At 43.0% G+C, this 24,951-nt stretch overlaps 1 protein-coding gene across 4 annotated transcripts in view; it reads right to left on the bottom strand.

Annotated features, from left to right (window-relative positions):
* ANXA4 (annexin A4) overlaps positions 1-24,951 on the bottom strand; it is a 47,682-nt gene that overhangs the window by 16,541 nt on the left and 6,190 nt on the right. For 3 of the 4 annotated variants that reach the window (XM_084901230.1, XM_084901229.1, XM_084901228.1), the window contains 4 exons: positions 10,051-10,096; positions 5,805-5,892; positions 1,490-1,584; positions 472-585 (listed from right to left, as the gene is read on the bottom strand). In XM_084901230.1, the coding sequence (XP_084757356.1) occupies positions 472-585; positions 1,490-1,584; positions 5,805-5,892; positions 10,051-10,053 (300 nt within the window). In that variant the 5' untranslated portion in view covers positions 10,054-10,096. Of the gene's footprint in view, positions 1-471; positions 586-1,489; positions 1,585-5,804; positions 5,893-7,256; positions 7,306-10,050; positions 10,097-24,951 lie in introns of those variants that run through there. The other variant, XM_084901231.1, reaches the window with a different exon arrangement.

Genomic DNA, 24,951 nt, shown 5'->3' with positions numbered 1-24,951 from the left:
TTCCATACTTAAAAAAAAAAATTTAAAAAACAACTTTAAAAAAATATATATACACATATGTTTCTCTCTCTCTGAAATTATATATATTTATATATATTTATAATTTCAGAGAGATAGAAACATCAATGATGAGAGGGGATCATTGATTGGATGCCTCCTGCACGCCCCCCACTGGGGATCCAGCCCACAACCCGGGCATGTGCCCTGATTAGGAATCAAACCGTGACCTGCTGGTTTACAGGTCCACGCTCAACCATTAAGCCCCATCAGCCAGGCTAGAATTTAATTTAACTTTTAAATTGCAATTGCCATAGTGTAATGCCATGTTTTCAAGTTGTCATCACTGAAGGCAAATCGCTCTCCTAGCCCTCAGCCTCCCGCCTCTCAGAGGGCCTTTGTCACGGTTCCTGGAGAAAGCTCGCAGCACGGGCGCCAGCCGCCTGGAGAGCACGGGAGGAGGGAGACACAGACCTTCATGGCCCTGCGCAGCTCCTCCACGTCGTACTGCACGGTGGGCGTCATCATCCCCACGATCACACGCTCAAACTTGCCAGTCAGTTCCGACTTCAGGTCATCGATCAGGTCCTGCAACGCAAGGAAGCAGCCTGCTTAACCGCTACGGGAACTCAAACTGGTCACTCTCCCAAGTGTGGTCCCCGGGGCTTCACAACCGTTCAGGGGACCTGCAAGGCCAGCACTATCTTCATAATCACACTAAGACAGGAGCTGCCTCTTCGCTGTCCTTCTCTCACAATTGCAGAATGGAGTTTTCCAAAGACTATTTGTATATCAACAAACCTACAAGTATCTTAAAAGCCTATTAAGATACTCCTCCCTTTTGCAACTACATATCTGTACAAGACCAGGTTTTCTTCATATACTTCAACCAAAACCACATAAAACAAACAAACAACGAAGAGGCAGATATGAGAATCTAGTTGTCTTCCATTAAGCCAGGCATCACAGACATTTGAAACACGGTGAATAAACAATGCATACATTAATAAATCGCATATATATATATTTAAAAAAAAAATTTTTACACACATAAGCCCCACTCTAGAATCTGAGGGGTTCCTCAACTGAGAATCATCAAAGGAATGCACATGTGCTACAAATGGGTTCATGTGGGAGAGTAGGAATAGACCCTAAATCCTAGGACCACTTGTTTAAAACAAACTGGATTTAAATATCTTAGTCTGTGTGGAGGGTCTTCATCCACAGGGCCTCAAAGAAGCCTAGTCAAGGTCAGGTTGAGTCCATTCAACAACCAGGTCCCTGCAAAGCCTGGGTGGGCAGAGACCAAGCTTGGCCCTGAGCTCCGTGAATCAAGAGCTCTCCGAGATCTCTCTGCCAAGGAGCGGTGAGGAAGTGTGTGGAAACCCGTTTGTGCGTGTTTTCCAAGAACATCGTTAAACAACGCAAAGCAGCCACCGTTCAAAAACACGGGGCCCCTTCAGGCACCTCGATCAGAGAGACTGCGGCCTACCCTGCCGATGGTGGTTTTGTAGGCCGTCCGGATCTCCTGGCGCTGGGCCGTGTTGCGGTAGGCGAGCACATTGATGATGGCGTCTTCATCGGTGCCTGGCGGAGCGGAGAGGACAGTGAGTGTGATTGGAGAGAGGAGTGAGAAAACGAGTTCCTCTGTGGAAACTGAAGTCACCCAAACACATGCAGAGAGCTTTCTAAGAAAAGAGGTTTGTTTAATTTGGGGGAACACAGACACTAGTCCTCGCCTCTCTAATTAACGATATGCCACCGAAAACAATAGTTTACTTCTTTGAGCTTTAGTTTCCTTACCTATACATGTGAGTGATCTCAAGGTCACTACAAGTGCTAACTAGAACAATTAAGTGAATTACTTAGCACAGCAATTTGTCGGTGTGATGCAAGAATTTTTAAAACATGCATTAGTTGACTATTTAAAAGGCACTAACCTCTTTCCCCTTAGATTGCCAAATAAGGAAATGACAACAGCCAACACAATAATGCTTGCTGGGTGTGAAGGCCCCATTTGAACCATAAATGTATAGGTCATATAATACAATTGCATCTTATTGGTCATGTCACATATTAAGATTGCATCTCATTGGTTAATTCTTGCTACCAGAAATCCTTATATACAAATATAGGCACCTGATTTTTTTTTTTAGAAAAAGTCACTTTGGAGCAAAAGGGGTATGTAATTACTATTTTTTTTGCAAGTCAATCAAAATTATCCCTAAATTTTTGTCAGAGTTTTAGTAATTAGTTTACGTGTGCAATGAGATGAAAAAGGTTGAAAATAGCTGATTTAGCACTTAGTCAATAATGCTTTTGGGAGCATGCTTTTCCCCTTCCTCTGGAATTGTTATACTGCCTTTTGGTTCTCCTGCATCTATTTCCATGATCTTACCTTTTCTCTCCTCATTTTTAATCTTTTTATAATTTTCTCTGAGTTTTGAAACAATTCAAATTTGTCTTTTAATTCACTGATTTGGCACTTAGGCTGCTCACTGCATCTACTGCATTTTAATATAATTGTGTTTTTCATTTTCAAGCTGTCTTTCCTGATTTCAGATGGATCCTTTTTTATAATTGCCTATAAATTTCCATGATGCAATACACTCCCGAAACTTCACAATATGAATTACAAATTAGAAATGCCCTAAGTTGTGTTTGCCTGGCTTTTTTTTGCAACAGCTTTTTGACAGGGTCATTTACTCTGATTTTTCAAATTGGTCCCTTGTCTTAGCAATAACTGCATGTTCATATATGTTTTATGAGTTTTCTGTTTCCTCATTTTTGTACTGTGTGGGAGTTGTTATGGGTTACAGAAGATTCTATTGAAATATTTCAGAGAGAAATGAAAAACCATAAACTCACCAGGATTTTTCTTTGCAAGATCAGAGATCCAGAAAAAATGTGATATGTAGGGAAGAAGCTATAAGACTTAGGCATCCATTCTCTTTCTCTCTCTCTCCTTAAAGAGGATAATAGATACAACCATTATTTACTCTTTCCAATATCTCAGGTAGAGAGAAAAGGCTTATCACCTTCTGTTTACCACATTTTCTGTTTACCATCCTTTTCCAGTCAAGTCTGAACCCTCAAAATAGCTTTGAATTTTTTTTTTTTTTTTTTTTTTTTTTTTTACCCTTGTTCTTCCTCTACATTCAAATTTCCTGCCAAGACATGCAAAATGTCTAGCTCTGGGATCTTCTTTGCATCTGTTCCCTCTTTTGAATTCCTACCACTACCACTCCCATTCAGGATTTCAGGCTTTTTTCTTAAACGACTGCAACAGTCCGCTAACCAGTATTCTTACCTACTAATCTGTCTTTCTGGAGTTTTGCCAGATTTCGTTTTCCTATAAGAAAAGCTCTCACAGTGTCCCTTCCCCTAGCCAGAAATACACGGTGGCTCCCCACTGCTTGCTGGCTTTACTGCAGGCATTTGAGACTCAGTACAGCATCCCATTCACTAGTGTGTGAAGAGAGATCCATATAAAAGGGTACCAGGCAGTCAAACCCACAGACTAAGCTCTTGAATTTTTGTACTTGACCCCACTGTGCTGTACTTCCTTCTCCTGACCTCCTTCGCTGTCCATCTGTTGGTTTATGTCTCCCTAAGCCTCTCCATTTGGCATCGTGATTCTGGCACTGGTTGTTTCCTGGCAAATGCCTTGGGCCATCCCACCCTCCCTGTCTGTGATCCCACAGGTGGCTTTTCAGTAGCACCCTAAGACTTCCCTTTATACCTCCCTTCTCCGACAGTCCCCAACCAGCCACCTCCTGCTTTGCAAGTATCTCCTTTCCATGTATTTACCGTGACTTGCCTAGGCCTCATGGAAAATGGGACAATCCTCACACTCATCCCATGTCTTTGTTTATATCTTCCATTCACCTGAAACGCATCCTCTGTTAGCTCTACTTATTAAAACTCAATCTGTTTCCCAAGGCCCACCTCAAAGTCTACATCCTCCAGGAGGTTTTGCCTGGTGTCCCCAAATGCAGTGTAGGGGTTCTTATCTCCTCTCTGAACCCGAATAGGATCTTATTTGTGCCCTTCCTATCGCTATCACACTATGAACTGGTCACAGTTATTTCTGTATTTGCCTTAGCCACCTACTGTCCATGGACCAGTTGACCACAAGGACTAGGTTTTATAACCCTGTCTCCTCCAACGTCCAGCTTACATTGGCCCCCACCCAGCAGCACTGAAAAGCATTGGCTCTGTCAAATGTCTCCTGAAACTTATTTTGACAATTCTGAATACCATGTGGTCCAGGTTCTGAAATGTTGGTGTTCTTTATATATGCCAAGTACATTTTCTTATTTTTAAAAAATGGAAAACAGAAAATGAGGAGATAAATGCACAGACTTAGAACAATGATCTGTTCAGAGCTGGGCAGCATTAGAGCAGAGTGACTCAAACTCCAGCTCTGCAGTCAGACTATCTGCAATTGCCTAGAATCCTGATTTTCATACTGACCACTTCTGAGACCTTGGGCAAGTTAGCAAACCTCCCCAAATCTCAACTTTTCTTCCTTAAAAAAAAAAAATATATATATATATATATATATATATATATATATATATATATATATATATATATATATAAAACTTATTTCAGAGAGGAAGGGAGAGGGAGGGAGGGAGGGAGGGAGGGAGGGAGAGAGAGAGAGAGAGAGAGAGAGAGAGAGAGAGAGAGAGAGAGAGAAACATCAATGACGAAGGAGAATTATCGATCGGCTGCCTCTTGCACGCTACCTACTGGGGATCAAGCCCACGATCCGAGCATGTGGCCTGACCCAGAATCCTGGTTCATAGGTATGCTCAACCACTGAGCCATGCCAACCAGGCTAAATCTCAACTTTCACATCAGTAAAACTGCTGTCAGGATTATAACAGTTAATCCATATAATCCATTGTGCCTGACACATAGTAGGGCTTACCAGATGTTCATTACTATTGCTGTTGTTGCTGCTGCTATTAGGAGCACCGGGTCTAAGTAATATAATTTCTTCTTAGATAGGAAAACTGAGGACTGAGGCCACATGGCCAAGATTTTTTATCTAAATCTCAGGGAAATTCTAAGTAGCAGCTACAACCAGAGAGCACTTCTCTGGCCAAATGTCCACCCAGGCAAGGACGTAGGCCAGGGAGGCCTGCAGTGCACCTGGCATGGAGCCTTGGCCTCAGGGAGCTGAGTGGCGGGCAGTGCACGGGAAGGCAAGCCCTCCCAGTCGGGTACACAGTCTTCTCACATAAAGTCCCATACCCAGCACGTGGGGCCTGGGCAGCTGTACCGATCACAGGAACAGGCGGAGGGACTCCGGGGGAAGAACGTGACCTTAGAGTGGGCAAGCCAAGTGCGGCACTGGGCTCTGCTGAGTGTGAGTCATGGCTTAGTGCTATTTACTATGTGTCTCACTATGTTACTTCACTTCTCTGGGGCTCAAGTTCACATTTGTAAAATGGGGCAAAAGTAACAGCAGCCATAGCTGCTTTCACTAAACCACAGGGTCACTGTATATAATCACTGAGATAGTGTTTGTGAAAGTGCTTTATAAACCCTATGGCACCACACACATCTAGCATTAATGGGAGGACAAATACATTTCTAAATATTTATATATAGATTCAAAATGCTGTAATGCAAAAACAGATTCAAATAATTGGAAAAAGATAGAATGAGAACATTAAATTAAAAATTTTTATAGTAAAATTAATAATTAAGACCCACTGTGTGTTTTTAGAATGAGACCTGTTCACAGTGGACAGTGGACCCAGCACACTGTGACTGGGATCCAGAGCACTTACCCAACCCTTTCATGGCCTTCCTCAGGGTCTGGGCATCTTCCGTGGCATTGAATCCTGAAGCAGCTTTGATGGTGCCTCCTTTGGTTGCCTGAACACAGAGAAAGAGGTGACTGAGAGGCAGCATCTTACTGACATGGAGGCATCTCATTAGGCAAAATTTGCTGAGCACCTACCATGGACCAGACACTATTCTAGTTGCTAGGAATACAATAGGGACCATGAGAGACGAGGTTCTTGCTTTCATGGAGCTGATGTTCTAGTTCAGGGGGGAAGGGAGGGAAGAGCAGGTAGTAAACAAGCCAACAAATAAGTATTCCACCACGTGTCCGATGGGGAGAAGTGTTAGGGATCAGATTGAGAGGTCCTGAGGGGCTGCTCTGCGGAGTGACATACAGGCCGATATCCCAATGACATGAAGCAGCTGACCAGGGGGGAAGTGTTACAGGCAGAGGAAACAGCTAAGACAAAGCCCCTGAGGCTGGAACTAGCTTTTATGGGAGCAGCTGGACAGAAGCCAGGGTGGTTCAAGGTGGTGGGCAAAGAGCAGAGTGGTAAAATAAGTGATACAGCAACCTATGCGGTAATTTTGCTCTCCTCTCCTCCCCACACACAAAAGGGAAAAAGAAAATCAAATCTGAATCTGATCAAGCCTCTAGAGTCAAATACCAACTTACAGTGAATGAGAAGAAAATATTAACCCACACCACAGGGTTATAGATAAATAAATTACAAGGGAAATTAGAAAACAGAGAAATAGAGAACTATAGCTAAAAAGAGATTTGAAAGGCATATCAAAAACCATAAGGGGTGAACCTTATTTTCATCCTGAATCAAACAGGAAAAAAACATAATATTTATAAGACAATTAGAAATTTGAACACTGAAAATATTGATGACATTAAGGAATCAGTGTTAACATTTTTTTAGGTATGATAATGATACTGTGGTTCTATTTTATTTTTTTATAGGCTATAGTGAAAGATAGTAAAGCTTAGCTGGGACCGGTTTGGCTCAGTGGATAGAGCATTGGCCTGCAGACTGAAAGGTCCCGGGTTCGATTCCCGGCAAGGGCATGTACCTTGGTTGCGGGCACATCCCCAGTAGGGGATGTGCAAGAGGCAGCTGATCGATGATTCTCTCTCATCGATGTTTCTAACTCTCTATCCCTCTCTCTTCCTCTCTGTGAAAAATCAATAAAATATATTTAAAAAAGAAAGATAGTAAAGCTTAGTGGGAAGTGGTTGGCTGGCCTGCCAGCTGGTCAAACTTCTGGTCAAGGGGCCAATTTACAAATTAGCCTTTTATTATATAGTATTTACACTGAGTGACCAGATTATTATGTATTCAGAGTTAATAACAATCTGGCCACTCAGTGTATATTGGCAATTATAAGCATATTTATAATTTGCTATAAAAAATTCCCACATGGCCTAATTCAGCCTTTGACCCTACCATGAGACAGCTTCCTGAGTTGAATGTTTCACAAAGTTCTTTTGAAACTCCAATGTTGAAAAAAAAAAAAAAATTGGATGATACTCAACTTTGAAGCAAAATGCATTACTAAGGGACTAAGAGATGAAAATTACTATCTAACAAGATGAATCGATAGACGGATTTGCAAACATGGTTCAGCTTATCAATTAGCATTCTTTGTGACTTTTTTTCCAGGAAAAAGATAAGCTTGGGAAATTTGTTCCTGTTACCTCTAAAATATTTGTATTGATTACATTCCAGGGCATAATGTAATGTACCATTATTCATTCTGGGAACGGAGGGGATTCCACCCCAGGAAAATTTCTTGTGATAGCAGGCAAAGGAAACAGGAAAGATTTGTGGGAGAAGGACAAAAATGAATAGCTATAAATAGGTGATATATCACAATCAATGAGATATTATCCGGTTATTGAAATGATAATACAGATAATAAAAGTAAAAAGGATTGGAATGCAACATAATGAAATACTAATCAACAATAAAAAGCAATGGAGGAACAATCTGCTGATAGAGCAACACAAATGGATTACAAAAAATATAATGCTAAGCAATAGAAGCCAGATACAAAAGAGTACATGCTCTATGTTTACATTTATGGGATGTTCTAGAACAGGCAAAACAGTCACTATCTATGGTGATAACAATCAGAAAAATGGCTGCATTTCCGGGGTAGGGTGAGGAGTAGAGCAGGGACCTGGATGGGCCATGAATGAACTTCCTAGAATGATAAAACAACTTATCGTGACAGAGAAATACATCACATGGTACAAATATTTGTCAAAACTCATTTACCAGCCGGCACCGGTTTGGCTCGGGTTCAATTCCGGTCAAGGGCATGTACCTTGGTTGCGGGCACATCCCCAGTAGGGGGTGTGCAAGAGGCAGCTGATCGATGACACTCTCTCATTGATGTTTCTAACTCTCTATCTCTCTCCCTTCCTCTCTGTATAAAATCAATAAAAAATATATTTTTAAAAAAAAAACTCATTTCATTGCAAAAATTAGAGTAAATACATATTATTTATGCTCTTATTACTACTGTTTAAAAACCATGATACATGTGAGTAGGGTCTAAAATAAAATGAAAAATTATTAGAAATTACAATATTGTGACTATTGTGTGTTTTTTCTTTCCTTTAAAAATTTCCTTCATCTGATCCTATCTGGTTTGGCTGAATGGACAGAGGGTAGGCCTGCAGACTGAAGAGTCCTGGGTTTGATTTCGGTCAAGGGTACGTGCCCAGATGGCTGGCTCAATCCCTTGTAGGAGGCCTGCAGGAGGCAGTCAATCAATGATTTTCTCCCATCAATGATGTTTCTATCTTTCTCCCTCTCCCTTACTTCCTGAGATCAAGAAAAAAATATTTTAAAAAAATTTCCTCCATCTCTTCAATAAGTAATAGTCATGATGGGAAAACAGGCCCTAGGAGGAAAGATGAGAGCAACTGAGGTAATTTTCCTTGAGTAGAAGCACATTAAAGGGTCCCTTGATTACAGTCATCACATGCAGGAAGGCTGTGAACTTGCTACACACAGAAAGGGTATCCCATTAATTTTGAGTCCCCAGAGCCAAATACCATCTCTGGCACAATGTAAGGGCTCCGTAAACATTTCTGACTAAATTTTTTACATGTCCAAGGAGAATCTATCAAGAAGGAATGAATTTTAAATGAAAGCATAAATGATTTGGATCAGACATGAGTAACTGCCAGGGATGATGAAGAAAATTCTGGAATGTCTAACGTAAAACATTTTTTAAATATTACTATTTGTTCAGGATAGTTTACAAGTCCATCTTCCTAAAGGAAGGCGTCCAGATCTGACAGGACCTCTAGTTCTCCCCAGGTATAAGATTCTACTTCTATTATTCTCTTCCCAACCAGCAGGGATCAGAACGACCTGCCTATTCAGAAACCGTATTTGGGTGGGAGAAGGAGAGCAGATGGCCAGCCTCAGGTAGAGCCATGTTTGCAACTCAGAGTCTCAGTTTTCATCTCAGCATTGAACTTTATAGAATTCTCAAAGGGATCCAATTGCTCGCCTGTCTCAAAGATCAGATAACCAAACTCCGAGGAGTCCAGTCGCAGCCAAAAGCAGGAGGCAAATGACAAGCCTATATGGCTGGACACTGCCTTCTTGATGAGTCTGTAACCATGGGGTCACATCAAAATTAGGAGGCACTCATCCCCTGGTGGTAGAGTCTACAGGGTTTTCAGTTTTTCCTTTTTCTTTGCCTAAATTTTCTATAATGGTCTACAACTTGCTTCTGTATTTCAGGATGTTAGAAGGATTCAAAGGATTCTCTTTGAATTACTTTTCAGGGTCAAGTTACTCACCACTCCCAAAAGAAATTAAAATGGTGCTTAAAACACACACACACACACACAAAACTGCCTTGCTCTAGCTGGTTTGCCTCAGTGGATAGAGCGTCGGCCTGCGGTCTAAAGGGTCCCGGGTTCAATTCCGGTCACAGGCACATGCCTGTATTGTGGGCTCGATCTCCAAGAGAGGGCATGCAGGAGGCAGCCGATGAATGATTCTCTCTCATCATTGAGGTTCCTATCTCCCTCTCCCTCTCCCTTCCTCTCTGAAATCAATAAAAATCTTAAAAACGAAGAAACTGCCTTTTCATTTCCTCCTCCCTGCCCCCTGTTGAGCAAACAACCCTCTGTATAAGTCAATAGCCACTGAGTAAGCATCCTGTACCTGTCTGCGGCTGGCACCAGGTAAGGTGAGGCACTCCACGACTTACCATACTGAGTCAGGATCAGGGTTCAGTCACCCAAGCAGAAGTCCTTCTGTAATAAAAGCAGAGGGAAAATGACTGATGTTAATCAAGTGCCCCATTAAAATCATTAATCTGGACAACTTACAGTTTGCACAAAGTCAAACCTCAGGGAAATAACACTCAATTTCATCAGAAGGCCAGCTATTGATTAGCCAAAGATACAAGGGCCAGGCTAATAATTAAAGAGAAACTGTTTGAACAGGCAAGTTTATTACACCAGCAAAATAATTTCCTACCTGCCCTTCCGTTTGGAGATACACATGACAGGGATGATTCCTATCTTGTTACAGTGCCTGGCAGACACTGCTTGTACTCCAGCAAAACCTAGGTTCTGAACTGTATGTTCTAGTGATCAGGAGAGGTGTCTCCTTGGGTGAGTGTGTGTGTGTGTGTGTGTGTGTGTGTGTGTGTGTGACAACAGGCCAGCTGCCCAATCAACATTAGCCTCTTTTCGTTTCCCAATGCCATTTTCACTGCCACCAACTCGGGACTTAAAGGTGCTTCTTCCTTTTAGCTGCAGCCTAACACACACATAGTTCTCCTCAGCGACCCCTGCTTCCCCAAGAAGACTAAATCCTCTCTCATCCATCCAGCCATTCAGACCGCAAGAAACTTCACTGTCGGCTAGGACCTTTGGGGGTTCTCATGATAGACAGGCCGGTCCCTGAGGGAGGCCAATTCCTGTTTCCTTATCTAAGTCCGATGGAAAAGGCTCCTTTCCTAAGCATTTAGTTTGATTCTGGGTACTCAAAGATAGTCCCAGAGCCAGAAGCATGGGTATCACCGGGGAGCTTGTTAAAAATGCAAAATCTCAGGCCCTACCCCAGACCTAAGGCCAGAACCTGCATCGTAACAAGATTCCTCAAATATTTGTCTGCATAGCAGTTTGAAAAGCCCAGATTACCATACCAAGCAGCACTTTTCAATGATTCCCCAAATAACTAAGTCCTCCTTAACCTACTTTATTACCGACAGTCACGTTTGGTCACATTCACTTTTCATCTTCTGGCTTTCCTTAGACTCTGCTCCATCCTTCCTGTTGCCCATCATTCACTGCAGACTTACGTCCTATTACACAGGGGATGCCTGCTTGAGGGAATGCTAAAGGGTTCTGGGGGACAGCCTGAGCAGTGGCTTCAGGGTCCATGAGGAGAGGAGGGGGCTCAAGCAGAGGGCTCATTCCAGGGAAGGCTCAGAAAATAACGCTGGAAAAGCAGGCAGGGAACTGGTTAGTAAGGGCCCACCTGAGGAACTGGACTTGATACTGTAGGTAATGGGGAAATTATGAAAAGGTTTTGGGTTTCACAGAGAAATGACATAGTAAAAGGCATACTCTATTTAGCAAGGGACTATACTATAGGGTAACCTGGAGAGAGACAAGGGGTCAGGAAGGCTTGAGACATTACTACAGGTACAGACAGACAGAGGCAAAGACTGGGTAGGTGTGGCGCCTGGAAGAAAGTATATATGAGAGATGTGGAAGGAGGGCCTTATTGGATTTAGTGGCTCGTGAAACATATAGATACCAGTCAGATGGAAATACAACAGGTTCGGGGTATGGAGGAGGGATCAGCTCATGGGCCAAATCCTGTCTTTTTGTATAGCCTAAAAGCTAAGAAGGGTTTTTACATTTTCAATAATTGATAAAAAAAACAAAACCAAAATAATATTTCATGAGGTGTGGAAATTATATGAAACTCAATGTTCAGTGTTCATCAACAAAGACTCACTGGAGCGCTGTCGCATCTACACCGAGTGGCCAGATTATTATGATCTCTGAACACATAATAATCTGGCCACTCAGAATATTATGATCTCTGAACGCATAATAATCTGGCCACTCAGTAAAAAAAAATTAATAATAATAATAATTAATTATTATTATTATTATTTTTTAGAGGCCCAGTGCATGAATTCATGCATGGGTGGGGTCTGGCCAGCCTGGCCAGGGGTAGAGAACATGGGTGGTTGGCCAGCCTACCAGCTGGTCGAACTCCTGTTCGAGGGGAAATTTGCATATTAGTCTTTTATTATATAGGATATACACTGAGTGGTCAGATTATTATGCATATGGACAGTTCTGTCAAGGAGATAACATTGAGCTAAGACTTAATTAAGAAGGGGCTAGCCATCCAAAGTTCTAGAGAGGGAGGAGTTAGTGCAAAGGCCCTGAGGCAAGGATAAACCTACCGTGTTTGAGGGATGGACAAAAGCTTCAAGAATGAGGTGCAGCCCTGCTGGTGTGGCTCAGTGGTTGAGCGTCAACCCCTGAACCAACAGGTCACCTGCTCAATTCCCGGTAAGGGCACATGCCCAGGTTGCTGGCTAGATCCCAGGTGGGGGGCATGCAGGAGGTGGCCAATCAATGTTTCTATCTCTCTATCCCTCTCCCTTCCTCTCTCTCTAAAATCGATAAAATAAAATATTAAAAAGAAAAGAAAAAGGGGCAGAGTGGCATGAAATGGGGATGGAGTAGGCCAAGACCATCTATGGAGGCAGGAAGAGGTGCCGCTTTCACATTTGCCCAGAATGTGCCAGGGTAAGCCAAGAGCAAGGCTTTTTGAGACTTTCGTGGGCCTTAGCCACTCCTTTATCTAGAGCAGGGGTAGGGAATTTTTTTCCCCTGCCTACGGCCATCTTGATACTTATCACATCATTAGCGGGTCATGCAAAATTATTAACTTAAAAATTAGCCCGTTATATTAGGTCAAACATTTAATTAACTCACCCCTAATGCCTTGGCAGGGCTAGATCCAATGATTTTGCGGTCTCTATATGGCCCATGAGCTGAATGTTACCCACCCCTGATCCAGAGGCCCTGCTTTATCTCATATAAACTACCAAATGCTCCGACATTCATTATTAATATAATTAACATGTGAGTTGGATTGAGCTGTTGCTGATTGGTTGACAGCCTGGCAGACACTGCTTTAGGAGCAAGGGTCCTCCCTTTGCTTCCACGTGGCTTTGGACTAAAGGACAGTGAGTGAGAGAGCAGGCAGGGGGGCACCTCCCACAGAAGCCAGACTTGAATACAACCTGTCCCTTCCAGCTCTTATGCCCACGTCCAGAAGTGGAAAGACTGTTTGAGCAAAGCCTTCTGGAAATAACGGAGGGTTATTATTCAATGAGCTAGAAATATTTTACTAAAGGAAAAAAAAAATGTACCGTACTTGAACACAGGGTACTTTTAGCCAATTTATTTTAAAACTTGGACAGCACACAGCATAAGCCCATTTATAGAGAGACAGCTGTTGTGCATTTATTACTTACTAGTACCAAAATAGTTTCTAAGTAGATTAGAGAAGTGAATGTAGAAAAGGTGCTCCTTGGCTCTTTCATTAGATTTCAGATAATCCATGTAAAATTAATCCATACGAATGCTTACTAGCATAATATCTGGCATCCAGTAAGGTCTAGGTCAGGGGTCGGCAACCTGCGGCTCCGGAGCCGCATGCGGCTCTTTTGAACCTTTGCTGCGGCCCCCAGCAGGTCCGACACTAGCAGGGCAGATAGCAGGGCGGGGCGGGGAGCTGTATCACTTATGTCGCAGTGGTTTTGCGGCTCCGAGGTTTTTTTTTTTCCTTCGAAAATGGGTCCAAGTGGCTCTTTATGTCTTAAAGGTTGCCGACCTCTGGTCTAGGTAATGCTTGGCAAGGATAGGGGAGGAGTGGAAAGAGGGGAGGAACCCCACACACCCCTCTCCCCATACAGAACTGCATAGGCTTCTCCTTAACCGCACAAAATGACCGGCCCCCAAAGGACGAAAGGTCTGTCTCTGTGGGAAGCTCACTTATAAATCCTCCCATATTTCCCATCGCCCTGCAGAGCCAAGGGTTCTTCACAGGAATCCTTTCTGCCTCAGCTTCCTTGATTCATTCGTGTTCTCTCTCTCCTCTCTCTCCTCTCTCTCCTCTCTCTTCTCTCTCTTCTCTCTCTTCTCTCTCTACTCTCTCTCTCTCTCTCTCTCTCTCTCTCTCTCTCTCTCTCTCTCTCTCTCTCTCTCTGCCAGCTTGCAGTTCCATAAACTGAACCATGTGACCAAGTTCACAATGACTCAGATTTTTCTGTCGGGGTCTGAAAAACTCCTTTACTGCTCACAGGTGGAGCAAAATGTTGAGCAACTGTGGCTCGGCCTTGATAGCTATAAAACACACTCAAGACGGGGTGTGGTTCAAATGACCCTAAAAACATGGGGATTCTTCAAGAAGGACAGATGAAGACAGAAGGGACCATATGTTTGTGACGTCTAAAGAAACCTAAGTGGTAGGCAGTATGTGGGTGGGAAACTGTCACTTCTTTACAATATGGAATTCTGCCATGAGGGTTCATGGCAGGGCTGAAGATTTTAAGACATTGTTTTAGAGCAAATGGAAAGAAAGCTAGGACCTAAACATAAGAAACCTATTCCAATAGCAGTTGCATAAGGAAATAATGTAAGTAAGTTCAATCTATTTCAGGTAAGATTACAAAAATTTGCAGAGATGATTTATGATGGATTCATGAAGAAAAATGAAACATGTGGAGAGTGCATCCATATTGTTTTCAGGTTGAATGTCTAGAAGGATAATTATTACACCATCTAACAAATTGCCCACCGGTATCACTGCCAGACATTGAAAGCTGAGTGCTGACTCAAGTAGAAAGTTTCTTATGTCCTTAAGGCAGGTGGCAGGCCTGTGGAACTCAGATTTCAAGTGATCCTTCAGTGGGCCTTACATGGAGCCGGCTGTGTGGTGCCTTCCTCCTCCCACACCAAAAATTGGAAAGCAGGCAAAGTATATTGTTCCCTGAGCCACAGATGAGTAAAATCAGCTAGTAAGCATCAAAACAAAGATAGACAAACTAATTTCAATGAGAAAGAACGGCTCCTGAACGGAAGTTAACTAGCTGAAAGGTATTATCATATTTAAAGAAAAATTGTTTCCATTGCAATGCAAGTTCCACACAAAAATCCTGAGAGGCTCACTCTGAAATATTGTTCAAAGCCCAGTGCCAAGGAAACAGTGGCTTAGTCCCAGGACCCAATGGTCCAGAGTCAGGTATTTCCCCACTGTGAAGGTGAGTTTTATCCATCTGAAACCCTTTTGTTCTACTTCCATGGTTGCCAAGCAACCTCTGGACTAGAGCTTGGCTTCCCAGGTGCACCTGTTTACAAAGTACTGGAGCATAAGGCTTTTTATCTAAGTAACAGTTGCATTTCTCAATGTAAGTCAATAAATTAGCAGTGTGTCTGTTTGTGTATGTATGTGTGTGTGTGTGTGTATGAGTGCATATGTGCGTGCATGAGTGTGTGTGTGTGATAAGCTTATAAATATAAACCTGTCCCTAAGAGTTGGACCCCTTCTTGATGTGCTGATGAGTCCAATTTCCTGCTGGGTGGGGCAACATGGTGAATTCACCCAGTAGCGGATACTATCTTTGAGATCCCAACTGAACTTGGTGGCCTTCATTCAGACTCATAACATTGACCCACATCCCAGAACAGGGAACCAGAACAGTTCTCTGGAGGGATTTGCTGTCCTTGTGGCACATTCTTACTGTATCCCTCCCACTCCCGGAAGGTCACATGTGCGTGAGTCATTCACCATTTTTCTTTGGTACATGGTTTCATTTTACAACCCACAGGCTGACAAATTTATAGTTCGAGTCTGTAGATTTGTGGAGGGTGTGACTGGGCCCCACCCAAACACGAAGGCTTTCAAAACTGTCTATGTAATAGGAAAATGGAAGCAGCTCTTTTTCCTTGGAACTTAAGATCCTTCTAAAAAGTAAAGAAGCTTGTAGAGCTGGGGTTTAAGTCTGGAGAAATAAGAGTCGAACTTTTAATCAAAGACAAAGTGTGTGAGCTAAATCAAAGCAAACAACGTTGGAAACCTGCCTAAGTATTCTTAGGAAAGAATCTAATCCAACCAGCACCTGGCAAGTAACTTACTGACAGACTTTTGTCTAAGTTTTACCCACTTATTCACAGCAGTCTAATAAAGTTTCTACTCCAATGATTCCTTTGTCTAACAGGCAGGGGGATGGAGGGAAGAAACATCTATTAAATACTCCTCTGCATTACTTTACAAATCTACTCAATAACCATTGGAGACATTAAGATTAGAGAAATAAAGAGAGCACTGAGGTGGCCTACACGATTGTTGGGAGAGTTGGTTGGATACTGTTCTTTGTTCAATGCCTGCCTTGTTCAAGGTCTTTCTACTTCACATAATACCTGTTTCCCCAGACAGAAACTTCTAGTAGGGCACAAATCAAAGCATATTCTAATAAGCTTTATAAATATACCAGAGGTCCGATGCACAAAGATTCGTGCAAGAATAGGCCTTCCTTCCCCTGCCTGCCAGCACCTTCGCTCTGGCCAGAGCCGCCTTTCTGCCTCTCACCTTGTTGCATCAATTTGCATATCCACTCCTTATTGGCTGTGGGCACCACCATATTTGTCACAGAGTTATGGTCAATTTGCATATCCATCTTTATTAGATAGGATGGCTACCCTATCTTGTTTCTTTGGGTACTGAATTCAGCTTACATAGTTTAGTGCTTGAAATTTTTCACAAGTGGTTTTCTTTTCTTTTTCTTTTTCTTTTTATTGGGGGGGGGGGGGTAATCCTTACCGGAGAATATTTTTCTATTTATTTTTTCAAAATATATTTTATTGATTTCAAAGAGGAAGAGAGAGGGAGAAAGAGATAGAAACATCAATGATGGGAATCATTGACCGGCTGCCCCCTGCATACCCCCTACTGGAGATCAAGCCCAAAACCCGGACATGTGCCATTGAACAGAATTGAACCTGCGACTCTTCAATCTACAGGCCCATGCTCTATCTACTGAGCCAAACGAGCTAGGGCTGGTTTTCTTTTGTTAGCCGAGTGACTCCTAATACAATCTGTGAACTGGAGACCTCGGGAATTCTAGTGGACTGGTTTTTTTATTGGTGTCTGTGTTTTTGAACTGTTCTGCATTTTAACTGCAGATAAACTGGATTCCCCTCCTCCCACGCCAGTGACCATTGAAACAAGAAGCTGATGTGCTAGTGATGCTGATTATTGCTCACAGTCATGGGACTGATATGACAGTTTCACTGATGTTTCATGTTCATCATTCAGCAAGCATTCTCCGAATGCCTGTCCATGCCTGACACCATTCTGGGCACTAAAAGGCACACTTCAATTTCCACCTGTATCCCCTTCATAGAGAAAATTATCCCATATGCCTTCTCCGTTCAAGAGTAGCCTATTGTTTAAAAAGAAGCTATTCTTGAAACAAAAAGGCATATGGGATAATTTTCTGGAGGCAGTTGGGATGACTCTGTCGAACTTCCTTCCCCCTGCAAGGACGTTCTGTCTGCAGCCTTTCTGGATGGTTCTCTCCCAGCCTCCAGTCATTCTCCCTCTGGTCATGGGGCTCACTCCTCCACAGGGCAGGCCCTGCCCCTGCTTAGCGGCATCAGGAAGGCCAGTCTTGTATTGTTTGTTCTGTGCTCTGCAGCTAGTATCAAAGGAGTTTAGAAATAACAACCCTTTTGATTATGTTTATCCTACTGCTAGCCACATTAATACAATAATAATATTATCCAGTATGCATCAGTAGCAAGTGAAAAAAAAAGAAATGCCAGTAATAGCTCTTCTAGCTTTTGCTCTGAATCAAAAACATTGCAGAGTTTCATCCAAAGCTATGGCTTTGGCGCAGCTATGACATGTTTTCTCGAGCCCTAGGTGACAGTTGCTTATGCTGCTAGAGGCAGTGCCCCTTTAGACTTAAAACACAACTGCTCTTTTGCTCACGGAGTTGACAGTGAGGCATGCCAGTAAGCCAGGACAAGTAGCATAGGGAAACTGAGACAGATAACTGAACCAACTGGCAGAGCAGTTTACAGCAGACACGGTCACCTCTCTAGAAACAGGAGGCCTCAGCAGTAAGTATCTCAAGTCCAGATCCAGAAAAGCAGCAAACCAAGTGGGCGATGCCAGTACCTGCTGCCATGACCAAGGTCTCCCTGTCCTGACACTGATCAATCAGTGAAGACCACAACCCTGCAGGAGCACACCTAGGAAACGGGTAAATATTCTGTCCAAACCCTCTCCTGAGAACTCCCCTAAGATTCCTGCCTGCAGGAGAGAGATGAAAGCCTCAGACAAAAAACTCAGAGAGCCTTTTCCTTCCCAGGAGCCCACCCGCCCGTGTCTCCCCTGCCTTCTTCCCCCAGAGACTTGCATCTCCTAAACTCTGAGGCTAGCAACCAGGTCAGCAGTGGGCAGCAGCTGTTCGTCCCAGACAAACCCTGAACTTGTCCTCAATCCTTTCCCCCACCCCTTTCTCTGACTTCCTAGTGAGCCAAAGCAGACCAGCCCAGGCTCATTCCCCTAGTCCTTTCTTGTTTCAGTCCCCAGTTTAATAAACATCCTCTAAAATTCACCTGGCTTTGCCCTAGCTGGTTTGGCTTAGTGGATAGAGCGTCGGCCTGCGGACTGAAGGGTCCGGGTTCGATTTCGGTGAAGGGCACAAGCTCAGATTGCGGGCTTGATCCCCAGTAGGGGGTTTGCAGGAGGCAGCTGACCAATGAGTGTCTCTCTCTCTCTCTCTCTCTCTCTCTCTCTCTCTCTCTCTCTCTCCCCCTTCCTCTCTGAAATCAATAAAATATATATTTTAAAAAAATAAAATAAAATAAAACTCACCTGGACTCACATTGTGAAATTTGTCCTGTATGACACTACTGGCTGTCCCTATTGTTCAGGGCCGGGTCCCCTTTCCAATAAGAATGAGATAAACATGTTAAGCTTACCACAGGTGAGAGAGCAATTCCGAGGCTGAGATGTAAGTACTCAAAGAAAGCGGGAGTAGAAATTGGGGTAGGGGTGGGGGGAATGCTTGCCCCCTTAAAGAGATCATTTCCGCAGTGCTGGATTATCAGGTAGGGAAGACTTGAGTGTCTAGCCCACCCCTTCATTCTGTAGACAGGAAACAGCCCCGAGACCACTTTCTGGGTAATGTGCATGGTAATAACGTGTTGGGTTCACTCATCGGACCCGAGGCCTGGCAGGTGCTGGCATGGTGAACAGCACTAGCGCCCACAAAGATGGGAGCATCCATGCCATCCTTCTGTTGAGATCTGAGTTGGTGGAGCCAACTTCACAGCCTACTTGCTAATTTTCCATGATGGCCATTCTGGCAGGACCTCCTCCTTCAAAGATCACACCATCCTAACAGAGTGGCTGGAGTCCAGGGCCCAATCACTCGGGTTTGTAAACCTCCCATACCCACTTCCTAGCTGTATGATTGGGGCAAGTTATTTCTCTGTTCCTCAATTTCCTCATTGGTCACATGGAATTAATAGCAACACTTTATAGGGTTGTTGCAAAGATTAATCAAATTATTATATCAGAAAGGTGCACACATTATGTACTCAACAAATATTAGCTAGGTATTCTTTTTATTACTATGCTCTCCCAGTATCTCCCATTATCTTTATATTTTAGTGAGCTGTTCAGGGAGCTAAGGTGGGGGTTATCGACTCGGCCCATATTAAAAACATCTGTGGTGTACAGAGTTCAAGCTTTCATATCTACCAGCAAGTCAAACCAGATTTCCCTTTGGCCACCAAATCAGTGAGGCACTGTGTGGTGTGTGTGAGTGTGTGTGTGCGTGTGTGTCCCCTCTGGTAAAATCATTGTCCTCACAGTTGTCTGAATTCTTAAGACAGCACTTCCCTGGACTCTGCTCACCAGATGCCCATCCTGGACCCCCAACTTTCCTGCTTCTAATTCTTTTTGTTTGTTTGTTGTTTGTTAATCCTCAACCAAGGACATCCCCCCCCCCCCGATTAATTCCCAGAGAGAGTGGAAGGGACCGGGAGAGACAGAGAAACATTGATGTGAAAGAAACACACCAATTGGCTGCCTCCCACACATGCCCGGACCAGGGCTGGGGAGACACCCTGCAACTGAAGTGTGCACTCTTGACCGGAACTGAACCCGAACCAAACCCGTGACCCTACAGCCTGAGGGCCGACGCACTAACCGATGAGCCAAACCAGCAAGGGCCCCGCTTCGAATTCTTACCAGGACCTTACAGGCAGTGCACCTGCAAGAAATGCTTGCTGACCAACTGAACTGGCTGCTCACGAAGCTGCAGGGCCAGTTTTAATCACCTTGGCTCCCTGGGCTTCCTGGTCCCCAAGAAGGTTCCCTACAGCCCTTTCCAGCTCTACCCACAGTCTCCTCCTCGCACCTTGTTTCTGAGCCCATGGTATTCACTAAAGAAACATTAGCAAAGTTTCTATTGCGCCAGTCGCACTGGGGTTTATTGTATTCTCTGGCTTGAAGTAGTCAAGGATGTCTGAAGACACAAAAAAGTACTAGCCATAAAAGACAATATTGATAAATAAACATTATTCTGAATAAATGAAGCCAAACAGTTTTATATGAAATTCTAGAACAAGCAAAGCTTATATATACTGCCCGACTGGCATGGCTCAGTGGTTGAGCACCGACCTATGAACTAGGAGATCGAGGTTTGATTTCCGGTCAGGGCACATGCCTGGGTTGTGGGCTCGATCCCCAGTGGGGGACGTGCAGGAAGAAGCTGGTCAATGATTCTCTCTCATCATTGATGTTTCTCTCTCTCTCTCTCTCTCTCTCTCTCTCTCTCTCTCTCTCTCTCTCTCTCTCTCCATCTCCCTTCCTCTCTGAAATCAATAAAAAATATTTTTAAAAGGCTTATATATACTGCTATAAAGCACAAAAATGGTTGCCTGGGGTCAGGGATTGGGGGTGGTGGTGAGGCAGAGGGGGTACTAACTACAGAGAAGCATAAGAGAAGAAACTTTAGGGAGCAACAGAAATGTTCCTTATCTTGACTGGGGTAGAAAGTAGTACTCAGAGGCATACATTTGCCAAAACTCACTGAGTCACCTCACACCTATTAAGATGGCTTCTATAAAAACAAAAAAAAACAAAAAAAACAACAACAACAGAAAATAAGTGTGAGTGAAGATGTGGAAAGAACTGGACCCCATGTATAAAATGGTACAGCCACTGTGGAAAACAGCATGGTGGTTCCTCAAAAAGTTAAAAATAGACCTGGCCAATGCGGCTCAGTTGGTTGGGCATCGCCCCACGCACTGAAAGGTTGCCAGTTCCCTTCCCAGTCAGGCACAAGCTCGGTTTCAGCTTAATCCCTGGTAGATAGAGGGCATGCAGGAGGCAGTCGATCAATGTTTCACATTCTCATCGATCTCTCTCCCTCTCTCTCCCTTCCTCTCTCCCTCAGAGTCAATAAAAATTCTTTTGGGGAAAAATTCTTTTAAAAAAACATAAAAACAGAATAATTACCATATGACCCAGCAATTCCACTTCTTGGACTCAGAAATATCTATCCACCCATGTACACAACAGCCTTATTTGCAACAGCCAAATGAAGCAACCCATGTGTCAATTGACGAATAAACAAAATGTGGAACATACATACAATGATATATTAGTCAGCCTTAAAAAGGAAGGAATTTTTAAAATATTTTTATTGATTTCAGAGAGAGGAAAAGAGAGAAACATCAATGGTGAGAGGGAATCATTGATCGGCTGCCTCCTGCACGCCTCCTACTGGGTATCAAGCCTGCAAACCCTGGCATGGGCCCCGACAGGGAATCAAACCCTGACCTCCCCGTTCCTGGGTCAATGCTCAACCACTGAGCAACACCAGCTGGGCAAGGAAAGAAATTCGACACATGCTATAACATGGATAATTCTTGAGGACATGATACTAGTGAGATACTTAGAGTAGCCAAATTCATAAAACAGAAAATATAATGGCAGTGGCAGAGGATGGAAGGAGGGGCTAATATGGAGTTATATAGTTTAACAGGTAGAGTTTCCATTTCATAAGATGAAAGAGTTCTGTGAATGGATGTTGGTGATGATTGCACAACAATGTAAATGTACTTAAAAATAATTAACTGTACACCTAATACTTAAGAACTGTACACTTTAAAATAATTAATGTGGCAAATCTTATATGTATTTTACTGCAATTTGTAAAAGTAATTTAAAAAATGTGCACTCCTTTAAAAAAAAATGCTCATCAACTAACTACTAAAAATATGTGCATTTTATTGTATGTGAATTATGCCTCAATAAAAAGAGGCCAAGGTCTCAGCTTTGTAGGGTGACAGTGGCCTCTCAGGGGAAGCATGCTGCCATTATCCTTCATTTAGCAATATCCACTCTAAGGTAAAAATCCAACTCAGTGGAGAATCTAAAAATCCATATATCTTTTGCACAGCATCTTGGGTAAAATCCTATGTTCTCAGGTATAACAATTATTCAAAGAAAGAAAAAAAAAAGTCCAGCATAGTTAGGCTTTCATGTTGCTTCCTAATTCACTTCCAGAGTTATTTTAGAATCAAGGGTCAATTAATTCCATGTTCCTTTTTCAGAAATACCACAAGTAAATTACTTTAAGCAAGTAAGTACTTAATGCAGTACTTATTGTTTTGGAGTGGAAAGAGGGGGAGGAACAAATTGATCATAAGCTACTGGCATTGATCTCCAGTTCTCGTCTGTTCTACTACCAGGAACTCTCATAGGTCCAACTGCATTGCGTCACCTCTGGTCTGTCCCTCTGAGTCACACACTACAGGCTACCATATCCTGAGGCTCAAATCGCAAGGTTGATGGCTTCTCTCATCTCCGCAATCAGAAGCCTTGGGGATAAAATAAGAGGAGCGTCTTAAATGGAACACCTGAGTCACTTACTCACCCCCAAACCAGCCAAGAGGTGTTGAGGTAGATACCACGGTGGGTGGTAGAATGGATCTTGAAGCATAACTACATGTTGGCTCTTTGTATTCAAATAATTGTCTCATCAGAGGAAAAAGAAAAGAACCTTGAATTTAATATATGGTCTTTTATAACCTTTCCCAAAGAAACTAAAATCCCCTGCACCTGTATTTACAAAATCCTTGTGATGCAGAAAGAGAAGAGAAAACTAAAGCATAGTCGTTTTCCCTTATCCGCGGTTTCACTTTCTCTGGTTTCAATTACCCATGGTCAACCACAGTCCAAAAATACTGACTGGAAACTTCCAGGAATAAACAATTAATAAGTTTTAAATTTCGTGCTGTTCTGAGTAGCATGATGAAATCTCGCACTGTCCCATTCTGTCCCGCCTAGGGCGGGACTCACCCCTGTGTCCAGCCATATCCATGCTGTATACACGACCTGCCTTTAGTCACTGAGTTGCTATCTTGGTTATCAGAGACAGAGAGAGAGCAAGAGACAGAGAGAGTGCATTTAGTATGTTATAATTGATTTTATTACAGTATGTGGATATAATTGATCTATTCTATTATTAGTCATTGCTATTAATCGCTTACTGTGCCTAATTTACCAATGAAACCTTATTATTGGTAGGTCTGTATAGGAAAACCCAGTACACATCAGATTCAGCACTATCTGCAGTTTTAAGCATCACTGGGGTTCTTGGAACGTATCCCCGTGTATAAGAGGAGCTACAGTACAGGAGGGAAGGGATTTGCAGTGAGTCAGTGAGAAAGGCAGACATGCAGCCAGGCTTCCTGTTTGCCTGTAGGTAAGAAAACAGGTATTATGCAGTCCAGTCATTTCCCTACCAACACCGCATCTGTTTGCCTTGAAGGTACGCAAACACTGCCCAGGTGGATAGGAAAAGCAGCTGAATTTTCCTTCATAGGTTTTCCTCCAGTGGGCCAGGGCAGCCTTAGCCTCTGGGAGTGAGCTAAGAATAAACACTGCTCTCCAGTGTTCCCTTTTATTCTGATGCTCCTGTGCTCTACAAATCTTCTAGTTTTGTGGGCAACTCCCCCTGCCCTGGTGCAGCCACTCCTTCAGTAGGCCAGGGCAGGGTTCTATTTCCAAATCTTTCCAGAATCCAAGTTGACTCTGGCAGGAGAATACAAAAACAGAACTGTGAAAAATCTTCCACCGGGGATTTCTGATTCACATAAGGAACTTGCTATTTCTGACAAAGCCTCTCCCAAATGCTCACTAAAAACCTCATGAAGGCCTGGCCAGTGTGACTCACTGGATTGAGCATCCTTCCTTGCACCAAGAGGGCGACAGTTCGATTCCCTGTCTGGGCACGTGCCCAGGTTGCGGGCTCTGTCCCTGGTGGGAGCGTGCAGAAGGCAGCCGATCGATGTTTCTGTCTCTCTCTCCCTTTTTAAATTCAATAAAAATATATCTTTTAAAAACCTCATGAAGGTATGGGAAGACAAAGGAAGAAACTCGGGACAAAACCAAAAACACTAGGACTGACATGAGTCAGAAGATGAGAGGAATTGAAATTAACTTAAGGCAGATGGAGTGTGTAGTGGCAGAGTGGATGCTGAAGTATAACTGCATGTTGGTTCTTTGTATTCAAATGAGAACGTATATGATCACACGCTAATTTTGAAGGTGGAAAATCTGATAATTATACATTCTTCATCCCTGTTTCATTCTTCTTCTTTACAATGTTAAAATGGGCAGGTGATATTGGTAACTCTTTTCCTGTGTATTCCTACAGAAGTAATGTATTAACAAGTATATAAGAATATAGATGGCCTCTGTCATTCTTATCCACAGAAATGGTAGCTTACCATGAAAACCTATATTTTACTTTTTTAAGAAAAAAAGTATCTTTGATATTATATCTATTTCTATCAATCTGCATTACTTTTTTTAAAAAAGCTTCATCCAAGGATATGTTTTTTTAGAGAGAGAGAGAAAGAAATATTCATGTGAAAGAAAAACATCAATCAGTTATCTCCTGTATGTGTCCTGACCAAGGATTGAACCCACAACCTAGGTATATGTCCTAACCAGGAATCAAACCCATAATCCT

Source organism: Pipistrellus hanaki (assembly GCF_964339955.1).
Source record: "Pipistrellus hanaki genome assembly, chromosome: 12".
Classification (NCBI taxonomy): Eukaryota; Metazoa; Chordata; class Mammalia; order Chiroptera; family Vespertilionidae; genus Pipistrellus; species Pipistrellus hanaki.
Note: the sequence above shows the minus strand (reverse complement) of the source record. Positions and strands in the feature narration are given on the sequence as shown.